Below are 22,775 nucleotides of genomic sequence, written 5' to 3'. Positions count from 1 at the left end.
ATATCCGGGAGAAATTATGCTGTTGAATGCTTTGTACATAATCTTGCTGCATGTGTTAAGACAATGGCTGTGTGAATGTTTACATGCATTCATTCATTAATTTACGGAACCGCTTTATCCTCACAAAAGTCACGGGGTGTGTGCTGCAGCCTATCGCAGCTGATTTTGTGCCAGAGGCGAGAGACACCTTGTGTCGGTGGCCAGCCGATCATAGGACACAAGCAGTGATACAACCATTCGTACTCACATCTATACCTAGGGGCAATTTAGAGTGTCCAATCAGCCTGCCATGGTATAATTGGAATGTGAGAGGAAACTGGAGTAACCGGAGAAAAGTCCACACAGGTGGACCGACATGGATTTAGACCTAGGACCCCAGAACTGTGAGGCCGACGGGCTGACCACCCAAGCCGCCGAGCCACCTGAATGTTTACAATCAGAGTAAAATTTGTGCCAATTTCTGCAAGCACATCTATGGAATTTTGCATAGTACATTATGCTCGCTGACTTGCATTGGACAAAGCTATTTGGTTTGAATACTTGTGTTTAAATACAGTGAGGCAAATAAGTATTTAGTCAACAACCATTTGTGCAACTTATCTTACATGAAAAGATTAGAGGCCTGTAATTGCCAATATGGGTAAACCTCAACCATAAGAGACAGAATGTGGGGGGGGGGGGGGACTAGAAAATGACATTGTTTGATTTCTAAAGAATTGATTTGCAAATCACGGTGGGAAATAAGTATTTGGTCAATACCAAAAGTCCATCTGAATACTTGGTCATGCACCCTTTGTGTTACGATCCTGTCGCGTAATGCGACGCGATCGGGGGGGAAGGTGAACGCAGGTGCGGAGACGCCGATCGAAAAGGGGAGGCAGTTGCGTTGTATTTGTTGCTTGGTTAAATTAACGGAAAAACTTAACATAAACAACTTGGCTTGAAAACTTACTAAAACAGAAATGAAACAAGCAGCGTGGCGTGGCGTCAAGAGAACGGCGTGACAAAAGTGGAAACACAGGGGAACAAACCAGACGATCCGACAAACATTCAACAAACTCATAATGCTTAAATAGCCAGGAAAACATAATCACCTAATTGCCACGGCTGATAACAATCATGACATCATGCCAGGAGGGGCAACCAAGCCACTCCTGACACTTTGTTGGCAATAACGGAGGCCAAATGTTTTCTTTAACTCTTCACACACTGTTGCTGGTATTTTGGCCCAATACTACATTCAGATCTCTACAGCAGTGATGTTTTGGGTCTGTTGTTGGGCAACACAGACTTTCGACTCCCTCCACAGATTTTCTATGGGGTTGCGTCTGGAGCCTGACTAGGCCATTTCAGGGCCTTGAAATGCTTCTTACGAAGCCACTCCTTTGTTGACCTGGCTGTGTTTGGCATCATTGTCATGCTGAAAGAACCAACCATGTCTCATTTTCAATGTCCTTGCTGATAGACGGAGATTTTCACTCGAAATCTCTCGATACATGGCCCCATTCATTCTTTCACAGATTAGTCGTCCTGGTCCCTTTGCAGAAAAACAGCCCCAAAGCATGATGTTTCCACCTCCATGCTTTACAGTGGGCAGGGTGTGCTTCGGATGCAAGCTTCGGATGCAAGCTTCGGATGCAAGCTTCGGATGCAATTCAGTATTCTTTCTCCTCCAAGCACAAATGTTTCTTCCAAAAAGTTTTATTTTCGTTTCATCTGACAATAACACATTCTCCCAGTCCTCTTCTGGATCATCCGAATGCCTTCTAGCAAACCACAGACGGGCCTGGATGTGTACTGGCTTCAGCAGGGGGACACGTCTGGCAATGCAGGATTTGAGTCCCTGGCAGCACATTGTGCTACTGATGTTAACCTTGGTTACTATGGTCCCAGCTCTCTGTAGGTCATTCACTAGGTCCCCCATGTGGTTCTGGGATTTTTGCTCACTGTTCTTGTTATCATTTTGACGCCACAGGGTGAGATCTTGCATGGAACCCCAGAACAACAGAGATAATCAGTGGTCTTGTCTTCTATTTTCTAATAATTTCTCCCACAGTTGATTTCTTTACACCAAACGTTTTACCTATTGCGGAATGAGTCTTCCCAGCCTGGTACAACTCTACAATTTTGTCTCTGGTGTCCTTCAACAGCTCTTTGGTCTTGGCCGTAGTGGAGTTTGGAGTGTGAGGGACTGAGGTTTTGGACAGGCCTTTTATACCGCTAATGAGTTAAAACAGATGTTATTAATACAGGTCACGAGTGAACACCTCCTTAGACCTCGTTAGAACTCTTTGACAGCCAAAAATCTTGCTTGTTTTAGTTGACCAAATACCTATTTTCCACTCTAATTTGGAAATAAATTCTTTAAAAATCAGACTGTGATTTTCAGTTTTTTTCCCACATTCTGTCTCTCATTGTTGAGTTTTTGCCCATGTTGACAATTACATGCCTCGCTAATCTTTTCAAGCAGGAGAACTTGCACAATTGGTAGTTGACTAAATACTCATTTGCCCCACTATAAAAACAATGTATGATTCATTGAGATTAAGTGTTTTTACAGCATCTGGTTGGACAATAGGTTTACTTTTTCCCAGGTAGGTCTGGTGTCCTTCGACAGCTCTTTGGTCTTGGCCATAGTGGAGTTTGGAGTGTGAGGGACTGAGGTTTTGGACAGGCCTTTTATACCGATGAGTTAAAACAGATGTTATTAATACAGGTCACGAGTGAACACCTCCTTGGACCTCGTTAGAACTCTTTGACAGCCAAAAATCTTGCTTGTTTTAGTTGACCAAATACTTATTTTCCACTCTAATTTGGAAATAAATTCTTTAAAAATCAGACTGTGATTTTCAGTTTTTTTCCCACATTCTGTCTCTCATGGTTGAGTTTTTGCCCATGTTGACAATTACAGGCCTCGCTAATCTTTTCAAGCAGGAGAACTTGCACAATTGGTAGTTGACTAAATACTCATTTGCCCCACTATAAAAACAATTTATGATTCATTAAGATTAAGTGTTTTACAGCATCTGGTTGGACAATAGGTTTATTTTTTCCCAGGTAGGTCTGGGATGTACGCTAATACTACTATGACGTCATAATATTACCTAAGCTGCTGCATAAGTTCCTCCCCTTCCTTGATGACGTTGAGTGTGGCTTCCAGTGTTGCAGTCTGTTGCTGTTGAAACCGCTGAATGAGTGTTTGCACAGAATCTACAGAGTCGCACTTCACATCATCAAGCAGCTGCTTCTGAAGATCCTCCATCCATGACCATAGCTGCCCCAGAATCCAAGACATTAACAAGATCACAGGTACAAAAAAAGGAATTAAAAAAAATACTTGGTTGTGGCCTCTTTATTTCAACTAAGGTATAGGAGTCCAACTCCAGGCTCACAGGCAGAAAAACTAGTAGTGTAAACATAAATTATTATATTAAGAGTTAAATTACTTTGATTGTGAACATTGACAGTTGTTATAAATATCTGACAGGTTTTGATGTTCTGAGTGATAAGACAAAATCATTTCTTGTTGGTCTACTACGTAAAAAAAGTCTTTGTACTTTATTCACTATCATATAATGTTTCTTATTTCAGGGTCATGAGACTGTCATAATCATAACACAACACCTGTCATGAATGTTTGAGGTGCCTGTACATTGGGTTTCACCCCGGTAAACGAGAGTGTAGCCTCCCTCCGTGTTCAGGTGGTTTATGACTGTTGTTTGTGCTTATAAACCAAACAGCATCTGAGGATGAGAATGGAGAATACACCTGCGGGTTTCTTCCTCGTTCTGCCGGGGGACTTCACTGCTCACGTGGCAATTGACAGTGAGACTTGGAGGGGAGTTATTGAGTAGAAAGACCCTCCCAAATGAGAGCCCGAGTGTAGTTGCATTGTTGGATTTCTGCACTTGTCGCAGATTATCAATTATGATCACTACGTTTGGGCGTACATGGGTGTCTATATGTGCATTTGACACCTAGTCGCCAGTTAGCCATAGGACACAAAGACACAAATGACCATTCCCACTCACATTAATACCGACACTAGTTGATATACAAAAAAAGTATCAAGTCCTAAATATATCATCTATTCATGTATTTTCAGTCATACCTTGAGACACGATCTTAATGCGTTCCGGGACTGAGCTCGTATGTCTGTTAATTGGTATCTCAAATCAACGTCACCCACAGAAATGAAAAAGAAAAATTAAGTCAGTTGATCTATAAGTTGAACCGAGAGGAAATCAACGTCACCCTTAGAAATGAACAAAATACAAAGTAAGTCAGTTGATCTATAAGCTAAACCGAGAGGCAAATTTATATTTACTGGTTGATCTACGTTTCTACTTTCACCTCTGGTCACGGGTTGTTGGTCCTAAATGCAAGAACAATATCGCAGATACAATTGGCCAAAACGAGTTTCTTCCGCAAGATGTATGATGTCTCCCTTAGAGACTAGATGAGAACATGACCGGACTTTTGGTCGCCGGACGTTTGGTCACCCAGATGTTTAATCGACCGGCCTTTTGGCCGCCGGACGATTGGTCGCCAGAAGTTTGGTCGCCTGGACGTTTGGTCGCAGGTCTTTTGGTCGCTGGACGTTTGGTGCCCGTTGGTCGCCGGTCTTTTGGTCGCTGGACGTTTGGTCCCCGTTGGTCGCCGGTCTTTTGGTCGCCGGTCTTTTGGTCGCCAGTCAAATGGTGGCAGTGTTTACTGTTGAAAACAGCTCTCAAAAATATATTCATGAGAGAGAGTTTAATATCTAAATATCTACTGTTGATTCATGAGAGAGAGAGAGTTTAATATTTAAGTACTGTTTAATATCTAAGTACTGTTGAAACCAGCTGGGTTTGCATCGATGGTCGTCGTCGTGTCGGTCGTTCGCAGGAATTTGATAAACTCAATCGGCATGCAATTGATTTTAACATTGGAGGAAATAGGGACGTAATGGCTATTGTTTATGAAAGTTGTAGCAGTGTGGAAAGTTTTCGCTGGCTCGGCCCCACGCGCGTGACCGTTTAGATGTGTGTTAAAAAAATGAGTGCTCTTATTGATATTTTGATATTAGATATTTACATATTAAAATCATGAATATAATTTTGAGAGCTGTTTTCAACAGTAAACTCTGTCACCATTTGACTGGCGACCAAAAGACCGGAGACCAACGGGGACCCAAGGTCCGGGACCAAAAGACCGGCGACCAAACGTCAGGCGACCAAACATCCGGGCGACCAATCGTCCGACAACCAATCGTCCGACAACCAATCGTCCAGCGACCAAACGCCCGGCGACCAAACGTCCGAGAACCGGATGAGAAGCTTGGTCACTCGGGAGGGTCTAGGAGTAAAGGCGCAGCTTCTGTGCATTGACAGGAGCCAGATGAGTGAATATAAATGTATAAACATTAATATGTACTCTCCATTTTTAAATAAATCAAACTCAAACTCAATGGTTAATGTTCGTGGCAGCTGTCATTTCATGATTGTGACAGTCTTGTGAAAAGTCATAGAAGCATTCTAACAAAGTGTGACAAAAAATCAATAAATAAAACAATAAAATCATTAAACCCAGTAATGTCTTCAAGATTTTGTGTTTTACCTCTTTGGTGTGCATGTGGAAGGACACAGACATGTCAAGTAGCAGCTTCCTGTGCTCAACACGCCGCACAAAATCTTGTATTCGAACTTCGAGGTGACGGGCTGCCTTGTATATCTCCTCTGGATCGCACTCGCCTGTCTGGGCCAGTTGCTCAGCCGCCTCTAGTAGTTTGTCTGCATTAGTATATGTGTTCTGTCAGGAAAACAAATGTTGCTTGTTTATTTTGCAGAATCAATGACGGGCTGTGAATTACACAGCTAGGCCTTCAGTAGTACTACGTCTGAATCAAAGCAATAACTATTTTATATCTAAAAAAGCTTTACTTCAGCTAGACCTGTGGCACATGCCTTGGTTAGGAAAGTCAAATTTACAAATCCAGGGTACCCCTCGTAGTTAGTGGACTGAAAGTGGCCGACAAATGCTTTGTGACAGGGTTTGAAGTTGTCCAACCTTTCTCAACGATGTCCAGCTTTTCTTGAAAAGACCATCTTGAAAATGGCTTTGACATTAAATCTGCAACCAAATCCAATTTTTCTCCTGCTTCAGTAATGTTCAGAAAACCACTATTAAATCAACACATCAATATATTTTCCTGTGCAGCTCGCAATAGATACAGTTTGCTAGCCCAGCCACCAGGTGCTCGCCATCTAGCCCCTCTTTTGAGCAGGGCTAAAGAGTGGGGCCCCGTTGACCCGAGTCCGGGTGAGGAAAATTGTAGTCCATTGGTCTTTCCCGTCATAAGAGGTTTTCTGAGGAATTATTTGTCTAATCCCTCACCACAAAACAGTTTGCCATGGATGACCCTACCTTTCTGACATGAACTTGTTTCTCCAGCATTGTCCACAAGTTATCAATGGGGTTTAAGTCAGGACTTTGGGAAAGCCATTTGAAAACATTAATTCGAGCCTGATTTAGCTATTCCATTACTACTTTTGGTGTGTTTGGGGTCATTGTCCTTATAGAACTGATGACTTTAGGTAGAATTTGAAGGTAATCCTCCTTCTTCATCATCCCATTTACTCTGTAAAGCACCAGTTCCTTTGGCAGCAAACAGCCCCACAGCATAATACTACTACCACCGTGCTGGACAGTAGGCATGGTGTACTTGGGGTTAAAGGCCTCCCATTTTGTTCACGTCAAGGATTCGCTTTTTGAGATCCATGCTGAGCTCCTTTTACTTTCCTTTTGTAGCGTTTGTGGGTGTTTGCATCCAATGAGCCCTGTTTAAATGGCCTCAGATAAGTCACCAGCTGTAGACACTCATAATCACTCACAAGAAGTTAAGAGGCCATGCTATGAAGCTCATTTCACTGACACAACTTTTTAAGTCACCAAAATGTCTAATTCATGTTGCTATACGTATATTTTTGATCCAGCAGATTTGATCACTTTTTCTGTTAACCCATAAAAAAATCATAAAAGAACCAAACTTCATGAATGTTTTTTTGTGACAAAGAAGTATCTGTTCCAATCACTTTATCAGAGAAAAATTTTAAGAAATAACTGGAAACTCAAGAGAGCCATGGCATAATGTTCTTCAGAAGTGGATGCAAACTTTTGACCACAACTTTAAGCACATATTTTTTATTCTCTATTTTTATATAAGTGACCATATCGGCCGCATTGTCTTACATTATGGCGTTTCGTCTTTGTCACCTTGTAGTTTCCTTAATGTCAAGTCTAATTTGTCCACATATAAGCCATACACTAGATTCAGTCATCATTTTTTTTCTAGTTGCAAATAAGGCGTGTATGTGTAAAATTACGGTAGATCAAAATGATCCACACGGTAAGTGTATTGTTGGCAGTGACATAATCCACTAATTTGAGTGTCTTTGCAATGATGATAAAGTCATGCATTTTAAAATCATTTGATCTTTTGCCCCCAAATAATTGAAATATAAAACAATGTCAAACCTGAGCAACATCTTCAAAGTCGTCATGTCGTTTCTGAAGCGCTCGAGCTCGATGAAGGGATTTCCCCACTCCAGTGTGTTTGCTGAGGAAAGCCTCACCATGGTTTTCAATCCAGTCCATAACCTGAAAAGGAGAAAAATAACGTAAATATTTCTGATAACTGTATCCATGAAGGAGCCACCACACAAAATTAATCACAGTATTGTACTGTCGTAGTTTATTAGTGAACAGTTCATTTCATGGGTGGCCCAGTGGAGTGAGTGGTCCTGGGTTCAAATCCAGGTCTCGTCCACCTGTGTGGAGTTTGCATGTTCTCCCCGGCCGGGTCTGCGTGAGTTTCCTCCGGGTACTCAGGGTTTCCACCCACATACCAAAAATGTGCATGGTATGCTGATTGGATACTCTAAATTGCCCCTAGGTATGGGTGTGAGTGTGCATGGTTGTCCGTTTCCTTGTGCCCTGCGATCGGCTGCCCGCCGGTTCAGGGTGTCCCCCGCCTCTGTCCTGAAGTCAGCTGGGACAGACTCCAGCATCCCCCACAATCCTAGTAAGGATGAAGTGGTTCAGCAAATGAATGAATGAAAAAAATGTTTTGTCAAAAATGATAATTAAAGCTTTGGATAATTTTAAAATGCAATTACACTACCCTACCAACACAGAAAAAGGGAGCGCTGTTTCAACATGGAACGGGGTAAATTCATCCAACTTTTTAATTTTTTTAGAAATGGCCATATGTGAGGTAAATGTATTTCTTTTGTGAGGCTGAAAATAATCCGCTTGCCAAAGGTGATGTCTTCAGTTGATTATCTTATTTATTTCATATTGCACAGTAAATTTTGGTTTGAAGGCAAATTTATAAAAAATAAAAATGCCTGTCAACTGTTCATACTGTCAGGAGGGAGTTGTCTTATCTTTATTACACAACAGAACACCAAAAATATATTAAATCATCATATTTCATATTCAGTTTTCTTACGAAGTGAGGTAACATAGTTACTTTCATATTTAAACACGGAAGAAAGTAATTTATTTACTTATTCACAGAAGTTTGAAGTTTCAAATTTGAAAAAAAAGGTGTAATGGTTATCCTGATAATTATCGATATCGACAGATTTCTTTTCAGCGTGCTAACATTTTTTTTCATATTGCCCAGCTATACCTTCATAATAAAGCTTTTAATTTTTTTTTTCAGCTCTACAGATTTTTTTTTCGGTCCAACGTTATAGGTTGACAACCCCTGCAATAAGTAGTCAAATTACAGAGGGAGGGGAAATGCCTAATTGGTCCCATTTCAAGGCTAATTTTAAGATTTGCAATTGGGGTGTAAATACTTTTGTTGGAAGGATTTCACACATTCATTGCTGTGTTTTGAGTTATTTTGAAGATCCAATAAATTTCAGTTTTCATCCAAGTTTTACAGTGAATACTTCATATTTTTCAGTGTTGTCCAATGAAAGATAGTAAAAAAATTGCAGAAGGGTGTACTACTGGTTTGTCACTTCAATGTCACTAAGAAAATTATAAACCGACATTGAGGAGCAATGTTCCCTCTAAGATGCGCGTGTGCGCAATTGCCCACAACCCTCTTCTTCTCTGCACAGCAGCAATCATATGGCGCGCAGGAAATAAAATCCAATTCTTTTTGTCCCCTGCACCCATGGTGGCGCCGTTTACGCGGCAGCCACTGGAAGTACTTCGGTCCATTCTTATGATTTTCGTGTTTTACAGCATGTTTTACATGACATGCACCTGCTTATGGCGTGAACTGGTGTGCCCATAGCGAGTAATGATGATGTCGCTCACAATGGTAGTCAGTGTGCTCAGGGAGGTTGTCTTTCTGCCCAGACCAACGAAAAATTAGAGGGAACACGGTTGAGGAGCATACTTTTTCAGTTCTGGTTGGAAGTTGTTACATTTTTTTTCTCTGAAAGTTCTTATAATAATAATTTTCTTTTTGAGCCAATAAAGTGGTTTCTCTGTTAAACTGACACTAATCAACAAAGCTGCTTGACATGACCCATTTGGGTCATATATATGTCATGTTAACATCTGTGACACCCCATCGCACCTGACTAATTAAAGATTTCTCCTAATTGTCTTCATTAGCAGTTTTATTTTCAACTCTGTCTTGATCAGTCTTTATTTTTTTGGTTTTAAATTTACATAAACAGAAAAGGCTTAATGGTTAAAAGCCCATCACTAGAACACTGCCACGCTGTTTTATATCACCAATTTGCTAGGTGAACAACAATGGCAACTTAAGTAGAAACAAAGTTTTTAGTATTAGATTAAACTGCACATTATTTTTAAATGTCGTCATTTACTCCTTTAACCCCCCCCCCCCAAATCTGAAGCCTTTATTGTCATCATATTCAGCAATTTAAAAGAAGAAATAAGTCTCTCTTGATGAGAACCCGGTGCTTTTTAATGGCAAATATTAGAATTTTCTTACAGGAAGTTTAAGATGCTGTGGCGGCCATATTGCTTCCAATGTCAAAATATCTCATTTTTTATGGTTCATATTACTTCAATAGTTGTCACTTTCGCATCACAAATAAAAAGAGAAAAAATCAAAGCGGAATTTTGTTTTATTTCCTAATCACAAAAATATAATCATTTCCTTTCATTGTTCCGAAAAGGAGGGTGTTGTCTGCAAGAAGACAAATTCAATAAGGTAGTAACGTAAGCACAACCAGGAAAAATATCTATACCTGTATACGTAGTTTTCACTAAGTCCCTATGCACATTACATAAGTATCAAGGTTTATATTTTAACGATTGCCCACAAGACGTTTGATTACCCTTAACTAATGAGATGTGATGACATGGTAACTGCTACTGTCAGAGCACGTTTAACAACGGAAAGATGGCGACATCCTGAGCGAGTATTGGCTAGCACAAGTTATTTTTTTCATGTTTTATGCAACATATGGTTTATTTTATATATATTTATATATTATGATATCATTTATATAATAACCCTATTTTCAATTGTTTTTTAAAGGACCATTTTATTTTTGTGTCAAATAGTTCCAAATGGTACACTCAGATCCTAGAAATGTTTTAGGTTTTGAAAAACTGACAGATGAAAGGAGCTTGGAAACGTCATCACAGCATTAGTAACTCCATTGTGGGTTCAAGAACTACTTATTTACTTGTACAGTTGTGGTCAAAGGTTAACATACACCTGTGAGGAACATAATGTAATGGTTCTCTTGGGTTTCCACTTATTTCTGCAAGTCTGATTTTTCTCTGATAGAATGATTGGAACAGATACATTTTTGTCACAAAAAAACATTCATGCAGTTTGGTTCTTTTTTTTAACTTTATTATTGGTTAAAAGAAACAGTGATCAAATCTGCTGGCTCAAAAATATACATACAGCAACACAAATTAACAATTTGACTTAGAAATTTGTCAGTGAAATGAACTTCGTAGCATGGCCTCTTAACTTTTTGTGAGTCGAAATAAGGTTGTCGAATGGCATTCCCAGAGTCCTGACTTAAACCCCATTGATAACTTGTGGACAATGCTGAATAAACAAATTCATGTCAGAAAGCCATCAAATTTAACTGAACTGCACCAAAGACGAGTGATCAAAGCTTCAACCAGAAGCTTGCCAGAAGCTTCTGGATGGCTACCAAAAGTGCCTAATTGAAGAGAAAATGCCCAAGAGACATGTTACCAAATATTAATGCTGCTGTATGTATATTTTGGCCCATAATAAAGTCATAAAAGAACCAAACTTTATGAATGTGTTTTGTGACAAAGAAGTATCTGTTCCATTCACACTATCAGAGAAAAATCAGTTGTAGAAATAACGGGGAACTCAAGAGAGTCATGAAATTAGGTTCTTCACAAGTATATGTACATTTTTTACCACAACTGTACATATGTGCGGTGAGGGTACGGTGGGTACACCGTACCTGTTGAACATCCTGCTGAAATACACACAGCTGCAGTCTCTGGTGCAGGCGGACCTTTCGGTTTTGCCAAATATTCTCCAAACGGCGCTGATGGTGTAGCACTTCATGAACCACATCCAATATGCAATGGACCTACACATGAAAAAGAATACATTATTTTTAATAAGGTATTTTTGTCAATTTCTCCCTGAATCAACTAGGAATCAAAGTAACACATTTCAGACATGTGCCAGAGATCCGGATAGGTTGGGAATGCAAGTGCAGGAATATTAGTGTTACACAACATACAAAAGAAATCTAGTAAATGAGAAATTGTTAAATAGGTTGAAAAAGTGTTGACATTCGTTCGTTCGTCTGTTCGTCCATCCGTCCGTGCATCCGTGCGTCCGTCCGTTCATTCATTCATTCATTAATTCATTCATTCATTCATCTTCCATACCGTCCTTCTACAAAAGGGTTGCAGGGGTTGCTGGAGCCTAACCCAGCTGTCTATGGGCAAAAGGCAGACTACACCCTTGACTGGTCACCAGTCAGTTGTAGGGCACACAGAGAGACAAACGACTATCCACACTGCCAAACATACCGCCACCAGTGGAAGGTGAGCCTGCGACTGCCCGCACCAAAGTCAGGCGAGTGAACCTCTGCACGACAAGGCGGCGTGTGTAGACGTAAAATGATGTATTTTTAAAAAAAAAATATCAAAGCTTAGTGTTTTGCACAAGAGCGTTTGAATTTTCATTAGTCTACTGGTTGCCTGTGAAAATAAGGACAAAAAATACTAATATTCTTATGATAATACTTTCTTATTATTTTTGACATGCAAAAACAATGGGTTGTGGTTGCTTCAGGAAGAAACTAAAATTCAGGAAGGTGAATTTTTATCAATGTGTTTCAAAAGCATCACATTTTACCAGTATAGATAAATGTTTTTTAAAAACCAAACTGTAAAATATTTTAGTGCATTTCCGTTAAATGTGTCAGGAGCAGCCCTGCTGCTTTTCCCACTTTTGTTATGTCCCTTCTGCTGCACTGCTGTTGGTTCGCACAGCTTTGCGTGATCCATGGTTACTTTCTGATTTGTATATTTAAACAGCACTGAGTTAGTATTCATTGTCGGATCTTCTGCGTAAACTCCTGTGTAAATTCCATTACCATGCAGCCACGCTACTCTTCTACTCGATGTCAATTGTTCTCCATGTGCCGGTTTGGTTTGGTTTTCGTTTCACAAGTCCTTGTTATTTTGGAAGGTCCCTTCTAAGTTATTAAATGTTTGGTTATGAGCACAAATTGCCTCGTCCCCACCTGCTTCCCCGCGACTGGGTCCTAAACCCTCTCTACCTCGCTGAAGACGTATAAATATATGATTATAAATCAGAAGTTCTAAACAAAATACGTAGTGGTATGTAAATTTCTACACGGATGTCTTTAAGTTCCCCAAAATATTTGTGCCATTTTACATGGGGAACAGAAGGGAAGATAAATGTAGTTGATATTGAAAATAAGTATTTTGAATACAAGTAGCGCATTCAGGTCTCAAACTGGACACACATAACTGGTTAACACCTGTTATTTACATTCACAACTTATGTGTGCTTATGAAAAAAATGTGTCATTTCTGTTTAGAATATGCAGTGCAGATGTACAGAGGATGCAATTCCTGAGACTACTCCAAGTGTATTTGCAAAAACTCCAAAATGGTATGAATTCTTTAGAAATATTAAGGACTCTGCATACTTGGATCAATATTCGGTTCAAAATTGGTGGCCATTCATGATCAGAATCTTTGAACTTGGCTGACGTATTATCTCAGCTAAGATTCTGGATTCTACAGGCAGCAGGTCAGAAAGTACCGCTACCGTGCTCCCAGACAACCGAAAAGGAAACTCATAGTGTGGAGTATAGAATGTATTCTTTATACTTTTATGTTGTATAGTCACTAGGATAGAATTTTGCAGAGCCTAGTGGAAATTGACATCATGACACCTATGAGTTAGGGGAGCGTCATATACAAAGACACGCCCATTTATTTGCTCACCTCTTCCCGCCTAAAGTTTGTACCGAGGTCACACGACCTTTTGTTACTAAAACTAGCTCAACTTGTCAGGAGTGGCTGGATTGCCTCTCCTGGCATGACGTCACGATAATTATCAGCTGTGGCTAATTACGTGATTAGATTATTTTTGGTATTTAAGCATTATGGTTTTCTGTGGACGCTGTCGGATCGTCTGGTTCATTTCATGTTTTTCCTCGTAGTCATTGCCGTTCCCATTGACGCCACGCTGCATGTTCTTTTCCTTTGTAACGAGTGATCAAGCTAAGTTTGTTATGTTATGTTACCACGTTTATTAAATCAACCTACAAGAGCAACAGATCTGCCTTCCCTTTTCCATTTACTTCGGCGACTCTGCATCTGGGTTCAACTTCCCTCGGATCGCGTCGCACTACGCGGCGCGATCATAACAGCACGATCCGACCATCATGGACCCAGCGGAGCGCCACCCACGCTCGCGCCGACGCACTCGGCGACGCCGACCATCCACCTCGAAGACACCGGACTGCTTGGAGTGTATAAGAAACCCCTCAGAATCGTTTAGGAGTTTTGTAATGAACACACCGTGGTGCGGGGCTCTCAGGCACATCATTGCTGGAGATGACTCTCAGAGGGTAGGAGAGTTAGATCCGCAGCGTACTCCTACGCCCCACCACTGCTATGCACGTCGCCCTGGGAAGCCCTTACCGTTTAATCATGATGCCCAGGTGCGTACAACCACCAGAGACCGCCCAAGTTATCTTATGCCTATGACCAGCGGAAATGATTCACCATGGAGGGAGCCTGAAGATTCTGGTGAGGAGGACATCGTTGAGGAAATTGATTTTTTCGCTGGTGTTTCGGAATCCGATGATGAATTCTTCGACCAATTCGGACCCCGAGACCTTCCACTGGAGGACGATTATCCCTATTTTTCCCCCGATAATTCCTACTCCAAATACCCCGACCAGCAATTACAGAGTGGGCTGACCACCTATTATGGGGCACGACGTGATGGCGGGGGTGCTGTGCAATCCTCCCAGAGGAGGCGCCGAGCGCCACGCCGTAGAGCGAAGCGAAAGCAATGCCTGGACACACTAACCACTGTCCATGTTACGCGCCCGACCACGTCCGTCCAAGCTCCTTTTCCGACCACGTCCGTCCAAGCTCCTTTTCCGACCACGTCCGTCCAAGCTCCTTTTCCGACCACGTCCGTCCAAGCTCCTTTTCCGACCACGTCCGTCCAAGCTCCTTTTCCGACCACGTCCGTCCAAGCTCCTTTTCCGACCACGTCCGTCCAAGCTCCTTTTCCGACCACGTCCGTCCAAGCTCCTCTCCCGACCACGTCCGTCCAAGCTCCTTTTCCAACCACCACCACACCTTTCCAAGTGCCCGAAGTTACTCGGCCGACCACGCCTTTCCAAGTGCCCGAAGTTACTCGGCCGACCACGCCTTTCCAAGTGCCCGAAAGTACTCGGCCGACCACGCCTTTCCAAGTGCCCGAAGTTACTCGGCCGACCACGCCCTTCCAAGTGCCCGAAGTTACTCGGCCGACCACGCCCTTCCTAGTGCCCGAAGTTACTCGGCCGATCACGCCCTTCCAAGTGCCCGAAGTTACTCGGCCGATCACGCCCTTCCAAGTGCCCGAAGTTACTCGGCCGATCACGCCTTTCCAAGTGCCCGAAGTTACTCGGCCGATCACGCCTTTCCAAGTGCCCGAAGTTACTCGGCCGATCACGCTGTACCAGCATCTCCTAAGGACTATGCAGACCTCCCCGTTCCAAGTGCCCGAAGTTACTCGGCCGACCACGCCTTTCCAAGTGCCCGAAGTTACTCGGCCGACCACGCCTTTCCAAGTGCCCAGAGTTACTCGGCCGACCACGCCTTTCCAAGTGCCCGAAGTTACTCGGCCGACCACGCCTTTCCAAGTGCCCGAAGTTACTCGGACGACCACGCCTTTCCAAGTGCCCGAAGTTACTCGGCCGATCACGCCTTTCCAAGTGCCCGAAGTTACTCGGCCGATCACGCCTTTCCAAGTGCCCGAAGTTACTCGGCCGATCACGCCTTTCCAAGTGCCCGAAGATACTCGGCCGATCACGCTGTACCAGCATCTCCTAAGGACTATGCAGCCCTCCCCGTTCCAAGTGCCCGAAGTTACTCGGCAGACCACGCCTGTCCAAGTGGCCGAAGTTACTCGGCCGACCACGCCTGTCCAAGTGGCCGAAGTTACTCGGCCGACCACGCCTGTCCAAGTGGCCGAAGTTACTCAGCCGACCACGCCTGTCCAAGTGGCCGAAGTTAATCGGCCGACCGGGCCTGTCCAAGTGGCCGAAGTTACTCGGCCAACCACGCCTGTCCAAGTGGCCGAAGTTACTCGGCCGACCACGCCTGTCCAAGTGGCCGAAGTTACTCGGCCCACCACGCCGTTTCAAGTGCCCCAAGCTCCTGTGCCAAGGCCACGCAAAGTACTCCCGTTGCCTTTGGGGTCGCCAGTCGCACCCGTACCGAAGCCACGGATCAGGTTTCTGGTGACGGACGGCCATTCAAGCACCGCTCTCCCAAGCACCGCTCTCCCAAGCACCGCTCTCCCAAGCACCGCTCTACCAAGCACCGCTCTACCAAGCACCGCTCTCCCAAGCACCGCTCTCCCAAGCACCGCTCTCCCAAGCACCGCTCTCCCAAGCACCGCTCTCCCAAGCACCGCTCTCCCAAGCACCGCTCTCCCAAGCACCGCTCTCCCAAGCACCGCTCTCCCAAGCACCGCTCTCCCAAGCACCGCTCTCCCAAGCACCGCTCTCCCAAGCACCACTCTCCCAAGCACCGCTCTCCCAAGCACCGCTCTCCCAAGCACCGCTCTCCCAAGCACCGCTCTCCCAAGCACCGCTCTCCCAAGCACCGCTCTCCCAAGCACCGCTCTCCCAAGCACCGCTCTCCCAAGCACCGCTCTCCCAAGCACCGCTCTCCCAAGCACCGCTCTCCCAAGCACCGCTCTCCCAAGCACCGCTCTCCCAAGCACCGCTCTCCCAAGCACCGCTCTCCCAAGCACCGCCCTCCCAAGCACCGCTCTCCCAAGCACCGCTCTCCCAAGCACCGCTCTGTCCAGCGCCTGCCCGTCCAGCGCCTGCCCGTCCAGCGCCTGCCCGTCCAGCGCCTGCCCGTCCAGCGCCTGCCCGTCCAGCGCCTGCCCGTCCAGCGCCTGCCCGTCCAGCGCCTGCCCGCCCAGAAGTGGCGACGATGCTCCGGCGCTCGAGGAAGACGGGGCCGGCGACGTTGAGAGTGGTAATTCGCCGGAGTCCCTGGAAGAAGGGACTGGTGACATCGAGAGTGGCAATTCGCCGGAGTCCCTGGAAGAAGGGGCTGGCGACGTCAAGAGTGCCAAATCGCCGGTGCCCCTGGAGGAAGAAGCCGGTGACGTCGAGAGTGGCAATTCGCCGGAGTCCCTGGAAGAAGCGGCTGGCGACGTCGAGGGTGCCAATTTGCCGGGTCCCCTGGAGGAGGAAGCCGGTGACGTCGAGAGTGGCAATGCGCCGGAGTCTCTGGAAGAAGGGGCTGGCGATGTCAAGAGTGGTAATTCGCCGGAGTCCCTGGAAGAAGGGGCTGGCGATGTCAAGCGTGGTAATTTGCCGGAGTCCCAGGAAGAAGGGGCTGGCGATGTCAAGAGTGGTAATTCGCCGGAGTCCCTGGAAAGGGCCGGCGACGTCAAGAGTGGTAATTCGCCGGAGTCCCTGGATGAAGAAGCCGGCGACGTCGAGAGTGGCAATTCGCCGGTGCCCCTGGAGGACGGGGCCGGCGACGTCCAGAGAAGCAATGCTCCGGTTTCCCGGGAGGAGAGAGTTGGCCACCCCCCGAGCAAACAGGGTAAGGTGCCCGACCGTACTAAACTTTTAATATCTCCTGAAGGCTGGCAGTTTGGCCAAGACTTAAAGGACCAGCTGGGATGCCTGCCGGACCGACCACTGCCTCGTCTCGTTTCTGGCTGGCACGGATGCCCGCCAAACCTGCCCTTGCCTCGTCTCGTATCCGGCCGGCGCGGACGCCCGCCGGACCGACCACTGCCTCGTCACGTTCTTGACCGGCGCGGACGCCCGCCGGGTCAACAACAGCCTCGTCTCGTTTCTGGCCGGCGCGGACGCCCGCCGGACCGACCACTGCCTCGTCACGTTCTTGGCCGACACGGACGCCCGCCAGACTTGCCACTGCCCCGTCTTGTTTCTGACCGGCACGGACGCCCGCCAGACCTGCCACTGACTCGTCTCGTTTCTGGCCGGCACGGAAGCCCGCCGAACCGACTACTGCCTCGTCTTGTTTCAGGCTGGCGCGGACGCCCGCCGGAGCGACCTCTCCGTCTGTTCTTGGGTTGGTGTGGACGACCACCGGACAGTGCTAGGTCAAACCACCCACCCTCCCTGCTTGTTCCCGTTTCTCATGTTGTAATTGACTTTGGGACGTCTAGAATCCGTCCCTTAGAGGGGATGTACTGTCAGGAGTGGCTGGATTGCCTCTCCTGGCATGACGTCACGATAATTATCAGCTGTGGCTAATTACGTGATTAGATTATTTTTGGTATTTAAGCATTATGGTTTTCTGTGGACGCTGTCGGATCGTCTGGTTCATTTCATGTTTTTCCTCGTAGTCATTGCCGTTCCCATTGACGCCACGCCACGCTGCATGTTTTTCCTTTGTAATGAGTGATCAAGCTAAGTTTGTTATGTTATGTTACCACGTTTATTAAATCAACCTACAAGAGCAACAGATCTGCCTTCCCTTTTCCATTTCCTTCGCCGACTCTGCATCTGGGTTCAACTTCCCTCCGATCGCGTCGCACTACGCGGCGCGATCATAACACAACTGTTGGGGGTCGGTAAGGGATTCGAACTGGTCAGGCTGGGGGATGGACACATCTCCCAGCGTTGGCTACTCTGACCCCTCCTTCAGCTAAAGTCTTTGAAACTCTCATCAAGCCGACTTTGTGCGTGTGCTTCCTCTGATCCGAAGTTATTGAATGTATATGGTTTTAAACCCGACACATAGTTCATTGTTTTAGATGCATAATCCTATCAGAAGCATTTAATCAAAGTGGTACAATCTGGCACTTATAGAGTCATCGACAAAAACCTAAAAAATGTGGGATTTCTAACTCTGGATGGAAGAATCTAAATAACATATTTACTCCCATATAACCCACTTTTGCCCGACAAAAACATGATGACTGAATCGAGGATACGGCTTATATGCGCATAAAAACATAACATGCACGAAACTGCAAGTTGACGGCGGCGTGACATCCTGATGCAAGCGATTGCAGTAGATAGTCTTTTATTTCTCAAAATAGAGAAAACATAAACAGATAAAACATTGAACAACATTTATTTTGACGTCTATATATGAGATTCAAGAAAAAAAACGTACGTATCTTGCATTAAACTTGAGAAAACTCACGTTCCCGTCACTGCTCGCTCGGGGCACAGCCATCATGCCTAGGGCGTTCCCGTCTAAACCTAGGTAAACGTGCTTTGACTGGCCAGATGCGAGTACCCTTGATTTTGAAATAAAACTAAAGTACAGTTGATTTTTTTTAATTTCTTGTTCGATAGTGACAACTATCGGAGTAATAAGAACCATCAAAATAATTGAGATATTTTGACATTAGAAGCAATATGGCTGTCACAACAACTTAAACTTGTGGTAAGAAAAAGCATCAGGTTTTCATCACGTTAGACGTCTTTTCTTAAATTGAATAATTATATATTTTGCATTACCAGGAAAGGATTATTAACTTCTTTATGATATTGACCCTAATATTGTGCTTTTGATTCATACAGTAACTCAGAAATACAACTTGTGATAATTTCTCTTAAGATGTTCCCTTCAAAGTAACACATTTGTACTCGCTATTAAAACCTTAAGAGCGAAAAATTGTAAAATTAAAAAAATTCAGGACAATTTTCAGGGTGCGGCTTATACGCGCAAGTTTAAATGCGAATAAATACACTAGCTAACTCATTAATGACAGACTGATTAGCTGGCAAGGTGTCCATGAAAGCTTTGAAACACCACTAACCGCATTGGAGTAGTTGGCAGTGGCCGTCAGAGACTCTGAGTTGCCAGGACTAAGAGGTCTTTGCAGCACATCCAAAAGAGCTTTCCCATCCTGGCTTACCTGCACACAGGAAGAATTACTTGAAGTTCAAAGATAAAGAATTGCGTTAAAAAAGTTACTCAAGGCCATTATTTTCCAAGCTATATTAAACAAAGTGGTACCTAGATGTCACAACAAGTATATATATTAAATGAATTATTGGATTGGATAACTTTATTCAGTAGCAAGAGGGTGAGGATGCAGAAATAGGAAAGGCATTTTAGACATAAATAGATAGGTAATTAGTAAGTTATGACCCAATTTATATAACTTTTACTATTTCTGGTTCAGCAATTAAGAGTTTTATTGTTTTTAAAGTTTCTAAATTAAGCAGAATTGGAAAAGTTTAGTATTTATAATGTTGATTTGGCAATTTTCAATTTATTCACAACTTAACACACCAAGTTTGGAATCTGTGCATTCTTAATTAGTCATAATGCTACCATTCTATTATAGGTATTGCAAATAGTTTAATATGATCCTGAGCCATTGTTACCTGTATTTGTAGCCCCAGATCCACTGCCTTCTCTTTTTTTCATCACAATTTTTTAATTGAATATTTATTGCTATTTTTTTCATGTGAGACATTCATTTGAAATATTATACATCCCACTAGCATGATGGGGTCTTCTCATGATTATGCGGGATCAATGAGCGCTAATTGGACATGCAGCCTTTATGCAAACACACACTACTACGTGTCTTTCACCAACAAATCTCTGGTTTATTTTGGTGACCAAGTGCATGCCACACCGTGGGCAGTGATACATATGAATCATAGATGATAAATTAATGATTTAGTCACTCAGTAATTCTTATCATCATAATATTGACATCGGCGCCGCTCGGATCAACACATTCAAGGAAATTGTCCAAGTCAAAGATTTCTTAACTTTGTTCGAAATTGTTTTTTATTTTGCGCTTCAGCAGGCGTGCACCATTTATAAAATCTTCAGTCAACCTAACATGGATTTGGTAGGAAAATATACTTTAACTTTTAAAAAGTTATTTTAAAAAGTTGATTTTATTTACTTTTGCCTGCATGGATTCTTAAAAAGTAAGAAAATCAAGTATGTAATCTCCACATACAAAGGCTTGAATATGGAGTCGAATCTATTTAATCTAATCTATATGTTATAAAAAAAAAGGTTTGGTTCTACAGTACGTACTTACCTCGGAGTAGGCTTGTGTGACCTGCTCGTAGAGGCTCTGGTGGCGGTGAATGGCCAGCTCCAACTCCTGCACCTCAGTTGAGAGACCTCCCTCACTGCAGACCTTGCACCAAGGCTCCACCTCTGACAAGAACTGCTCAAGGATAAAGGTAATGAATAGTAAATAAACAATGTTATGAGAATAAAACAGGAAATAGGACTCAAGTCATCGGACTGTGATTCAGGTCAACTCGAATTGCAAATTTGATGACCTGTAACTCGACAAAAACAGGGGGTCCAAGACTCGAAGCTCAACTAAACTAGTAAGGCAATGACTCTAGACTTGACAAAACTTATGACTATGTGATGCATAGTTGTCCCCACCTGCTGCCATGGCCCCGTGAGAAACACCATTGCAAACATATTGGTCTCAAGAGAGAGTTCTGCGATTCATAGATTAAAACTAATAAAACACATAAAGATCAAATGCAAGGCATGCAACACCAAGATTATTAACAAAGAGGTCTCATCTCATCTAATTTTCTGAACCACTCTATCCTCATTGGGGTGGCAGGGGGTCCTGGAGCCAATCCCAGCTGACTACGGGCCAGAAGCAGGAGACACTCAATCCCAGGGCACGAGGAGACGGACAACCATGCACACTCACACCCATAACTAAAGGCAATTTAGAGTGTCCAATCAGCCTTGCATGCATGTTGTTTTTGCAATGCGGGAGGAAACCGGGGTACCCGGAAGAAACCCACGCGGTGAGGAGAACATGCAAACTCCACACAGCTAGCAAAAAAGGTACCCCATTGAACTTTGTATGGTGCTTGATGTAGTTAGTTAGACCTCCGCATTTGTGATGTACACCATTATACATATAGTGTGTGACAAGGTGACCAAAGTAACAGCAAAGGACTGACTGCCCTCTTATTGGGATCCAAGATGGCGGCGCGCACAGGTGCAGAGGCTCAATGCTCTCCAGTTGTGTTTTTTGTTTTCTCAATTCCTATCGTTATTTATAAACATCTGCGAGGCAAACTTTTTCTCCCTATTTAATCATTAAATGCTCTTTTCGGCCGGATTGAAACCCATTGCTGCCTTTTACTGAGCCAAGATGGAACATCCACGAAAGGGAGAAAAAAGACTGTGGGAGTGCATATGAGCCGCTCTTAAAGGGATAGCGACAAGGCAGACCATATGTATGTAGAGATTCTGGGCAGCCCTGTACAGGTGGAACCAACCGATTCAAAATGTCAGAGATGTCGGGGTAGTGACAACTTCCCAGGTCCAACAAACATTAGATTTTGGACAACGCTGGCGGCGGGCCTGATTAAAAATCCTAACGGGCCGAATTTGGCCCCCGGGCCGAGGTTGACAAACTTGTACACATACGATCCGGGGGCGGGGCGAGCGCGCAAATCTCGCGGCGGCGAAACCTCCATCGCATTAACCTCCGGAAGCCCAAACTTCCGGTCGCTGGACTATAAATCTAAGATTACTAACTCTAAGACTACTAAGTCTAAAATTTTCTCTATGATGGTCAATGCGCCCAATTGGTCCTTGCGCAATGTTTGGGCACTAAATTCAATTTTTGCATGGCCCTGACCGCTTGAGTGACTGGTTTAATTTCTTGCCGGCATGCTGCTTATTGCGATCAACCCAGCAGCCGTTCACACTAAAATTAGCCTTTCCATGCATTCCAAGCAATGCAGTAAATCCATTCAAAACATCCAAGGCAAGTGGCAAGGCATTTGACTTCCGTGTGCTTGCAGCGCTTTTAACCCTCAAAAACACTCTCAATACTCAAAGAAACAACATATTAGAGCTATACAGAGGAAATGGCTGATGTGAATGACAAAATAATACGGGTGTGAACGCTTGGAAAATGGACTGAAGGCTTTGGAGTGATGCATGTCACGAGTTACAATGGATTGTGGATGACTGAGCTCAAGTGTCGGCCACCACTGTTGTTCGAGCTTTTGCAAAAGATGGAATCAAGTTCCCCGAAT

The 22,775-nt window shown here is 44.1% G+C and overlaps 1 protein-coding gene across 1 annotated transcript in view; it reads right to left on the bottom strand.

The window, feature by feature from the left end:
* The window catches only part of kalrna (kalirin RhoGEF kinase a), a 201,911-nt gene that overhangs the window by 142,355 nt on the left and 36,781 nt on the right, over window positions 1-22,775 (bottom strand). Inside the window, exons 12-17 of the mRNA XM_077728636.1 lie at window positions 20,783-20,914; window positions 19,532-19,630; window positions 11,442-11,573; window positions 7,516-7,638; window positions 5,599-5,790; window positions 3,105-3,274 (exon numbers count right to left, since the gene is read on the bottom strand). Coding sequence (XP_077584762.1) covers window positions 3,105-3,274; window positions 5,599-5,790; window positions 7,516-7,638; window positions 11,442-11,573; window positions 19,532-19,630; window positions 20,783-20,914 — 848 coding nt within the window. The remainder of the gene's footprint in view (window positions 1-3,104; window positions 3,275-5,598; window positions 5,791-7,515; window positions 7,639-11,441; window positions 11,574-19,531; window positions 19,631-20,782; window positions 20,915-22,775) is intronic.

Source organism: Stigmatopora nigra, chromosome 11, assembly GCF_051989575.1.
Source record: "Stigmatopora nigra isolate UIUO_SnigA chromosome 11, RoL_Snig_1.1, whole genome shotgun sequence".
NCBI classification, from domain to species: Eukaryota; Metazoa; Chordata; class Actinopteri; order Syngnathiformes; family Syngnathidae; genus Stigmatopora; species Stigmatopora nigra.
This window is presented reverse-complemented; position numbering and strand designations above follow the sequence as displayed.